General features: G+C 32.0%; 1 protein-coding gene across 1 annotated transcript; it reads left to right on the top strand.

The window, feature by feature from the left end:
- Positions 1 to 223: 223 nt before the first annotated feature.
- Positions 224 to 2,376, top strand: LOC134255156 (integumentary mucin C.1-like; the record flags this gene model as incomplete). Its single annotated transcript, XM_062737662.1, has 4 exons — positions 224 to 392; positions 801 to 974; positions 1,178 to 1,319; positions 2,182 to 2,376. Coding segments are annotated over 4 exons (669 nt in total), but the record flags the coding sequence as incomplete, so codon positions are not given.
- Between the last annotated feature and the right edge of the window lie 1,399 nt (positions 2,377 to 3,775).

The following is a 3,775-nucleotide window of genomic DNA, read 5'->3' as shown; positions in this document are numbered from 1 at the left end:
AAAAAATTATACAAGTACTGTTGTTTCAATCTTGTTTTGTACATATTTTATCAGTGATTATGACGTAATTAAACTGAGTCATGTGACCAAACATCCTTCGTCCCCTTAATTCACTTTAATATTTACAGAACAGTCTGCAAGCATAATAATAATTAACAAACGTCAAAAATTTCAGATTTCTTTATTCATAAATTATCCTATCTTTTATCGTTTGATTCATTAGATATGTGATACCGTCAGCGGTCTTGATGGGATAGTAAAGCATACTACACATGCACCAGTTATGGTTGGTAATATCTTAGGCAAACGAAAATTAAACACCTGCTTCCGTTGTTGCGCCAACGACGGGGATATATATCGCCCGTGTAATTTGAATCAGTGCAGCATGCAAGGTGAATATATTAAATGTTCATATTAATATACCTGGTACATGTATCTTAAATTAACATATTGACTTATAATTATATGTATCCACTTGAATTTATATATGCTTTTAATAAAAGCAAAGAATCTAGCTCTATGGTGGTCATCTTTATTGTTTATCAAGTAAGGTGCAGCTCTGTACTTATGATGGGAGATGATTGATCTACCATGAACATAGCATTAAAATGTATTTTATAATCTTTATAACTTCTAAATATCTTGAGTGCATTAGCTTCATGAAAGTTATAAACCACACGGTGTCCCTTCTGAGTCCACCTCCGTTCCGAGAAACTTTGAACATATCAAAAATTGTACACGGGAATGTTACTTGTTTAGTGATACATAATCTACAACAGGATCTTTTTCAATCATTGTAGCCATTTCTTTATCGACCAATGTCGCTTCGATTAGTACCATACCATCTAAAGCCCGTACTACACTCAAAACAACGGCTACCTCACCCACAACCACTCCCACGTCGACCACGACCACGCCCACTTCAACCACGACAACGCCCACTTCGATCACAACAACCACTCCACCCCTTCCAAGTAAAGAAATATTATACTCAGCAACAGATTTTGTTTATATTTTTTTAATTTACGAATGAACGTCTCTTGCAAATAAAACTATCTTATAAACAATGAAAGATTTAATTTGTTTGTGGATTGTATGGATTATATTATATGGATGTTTTGTCTTTGTAAAAATATGGGCGATAGTTTATTGATTGGTGTTGATTGGATTTTTACAGCTTCCTGTTACCTGTGTAATGGAATGCCGATATATATATGTGAACAGTTTTCCACACCTTTACAATGTGCTACTCCGGACCAACAATATTGCTTAAATATATTGGTAAACAATAGAGATGGCTCCAGAACATTAAATAGAACGTATGTATTAGGAATGATTTCCCCTTGTCTCAAATATGAACTTTTAGAACAATATTTCATGTAAAATGTACAAACTTAACACTTCATCTAGTAAGTACTAGTTGTGATAATTCCTCTTTGTCCTGAACATAATATATGTATTTTAGAATAATTACAATTCTTCCAATGTATGAGGTTAAAGTACTTACATGTATTATCTATTCTGAAATATTTTTATGAAGATGGAATACCGCTTCCTTAAAAAAATATCTACTACTTTTTACATTTTGTCTTCTTGAAATTGGTCATGCCAATTAATCTTGACGTAACTAAAATGAAAAACAGTTCCTTAAAGGAATGTAGATTCTAAATAGTTCTTTTGAAAACCATTCTCCAGAGGTTTAAAAAATAATAAGAAGGAGGTAAGAAATCTTAATTAACAAATTCTTTTTGATTTGTGTTTATGTCCAATTCGAAAAACTTTCACTCATATAGAGACATCACTATTACCGACGAAAGGGTGAAAGTATGCAAATTAAGATATATTCTCGACACTCAAAGTTATTCAGCAGTGAGGGTTTTTATCGTGTTGAAGCTTTCATAACAAGGAACCACAGTTTTTTAGAGTCTGATTCGAAGGAACACGACTTTCACTTTAAATGGCGGGCGCTTGAAGAAGAAACGGTCACTACCTATGTTGAAGCCTTAGGTTTGGTGTGGCGCTGCGAATGAGATTCGAATCCAACCAAGCTCTTCCGACTACGAAGAGAAAAACCCTAGCATTAACATATCCTGACCTGTTAATCTTTTTTTATGTAGAAGTGAAAATTTTGCTCTAAACGTTCCGTCTGAAAATTTTTCCCTTGTTTTCATTTCTTTCCAGATGTGCTACTGAAGATGAATGTCGAGTAAAATGGTGGGATCAGACTTCAGACCGTCCAGAATGTTCTGGATATGATCCGTCCTCAGGCACAAGGATGTATTTTACGTGTACATTTTGTTGTACTTCGCCAGACTGTAACAAAAACATTTTACCAGATAATTTATATACCCCACATAAAATGTAATATCACTGATATTTAAAAGAGAATTGAACATGTTATGGAGATTTTCAGGAAGCATTTCATCATAGGGTAAATTTATTACGTTATTGACGATTATTTCACAAGCTGACAATCGCATTTATGAATCTCGTGGATTAGAAATTATCACTAGAGATTTGTTTATTTTAAATTATAATGTAATAAACAATTCTGTTTCAAATTATAATTTATTTCTTCATTTATGTATATCAATGTGTGTATTTACTTAGAATCTACTTAGAACCGTTTCGAATTACTTCGCATGGATCTGATAAAGTCGTTTTTTTATTTTATAATAAAGATAATGTATTTCGATTAGTGTTTACTCATTCAGGTTCAATCAAATCCTCGTACACTCTTGATTGGAACTGGATAAAAAATTACTTTCCTAAAATATCAAATTAATTCTGTTCAACGCTTAAGGGGTATCGTGGGTGTAGGCTCTATGCAAACAATTTTTGAAAACAAAATGTATGGTGAGTTGTAAGTGCCAAAAAAGAAAATACATACTGACTAGTTTGTCAGGTAACAGATATCCATCTTTTGAATCTCATGTATAATGACAAATTCATAACAGGTATAAAACAAAAGATGTGTTTGTGAAATATTGATACCCCTGGTATGGCAGCTTATGGTGAGTATTGATGTTTTTCAAATGCATGTAAAACTTTAAAGGTCAAAGTCAAAAAGTCAAAATTGTTGGTAACAAAGTGAAGGGTTTTTTTTCATAAGGAACACACTTGTGAATTATAGAGCCCTAGTACTAACGTTTCAAATGTTATGGGCAAGATTAAAGTTTTTAAAAATGTAAATACTCTAAGATTAAGGTTCAATATTTTAATATCCATTGAAAGGTCTTGTCACAGAAATATAAATGTAAAGTAGGAAAGCTCAAGCAACAAGAAAGACTGATAATTTTTCGTAAATGTTGAACAAGTTCCAAGGTCTTTGTCGGTACTTTAAGAAAGATATACACCTTTAGAATATGAAAGCCTTAGTCCTACCCACCCTAATCTTATGGACAAGATTAAATTTTTTGTGCACAATTAGACATATAGATATACAGACAAACAGGACAAAAGCTACACTGTTTATCATTCACCCGAAAATTCAATTATAGCGGCATAAAGATATAGAAATAATACTAATACAACGATAATAAACAAACATTCTGAGAATACTGTTTGCTATATAATGAAAAGTAGATTAGTATTTTCCACTTATGATTGCCGCAATTAAGGTATCTTGTTATTAGAGTTAATGTCATAGGGAGACGAGAAAGCTTTCGACATATTTTTTAAAAATTTTTGTTTGATTTATTGTTCTACAGAAATGAATTTCATATCCAATATTACATTACATCATTTGTGATTAATTTTCAGTTTAATGATATAT

Source organism: Saccostrea cucullata, unplaced genomic scaffold (genome assembly GCF_032062105.1).
Source record: "Saccostrea cucullata isolate Sc308-1 unplaced genomic scaffold, CSIRO_AGI_Scuc_v1 ctg17018, whole genome shotgun sequence".
NCBI lineage: Eukaryota > Metazoa > Mollusca > Bivalvia > Ostreida > Ostreidae > Saccostrea > Saccostrea cuccullata.
This window is presented reverse-complemented; position numbering and strand designations above follow the sequence as displayed.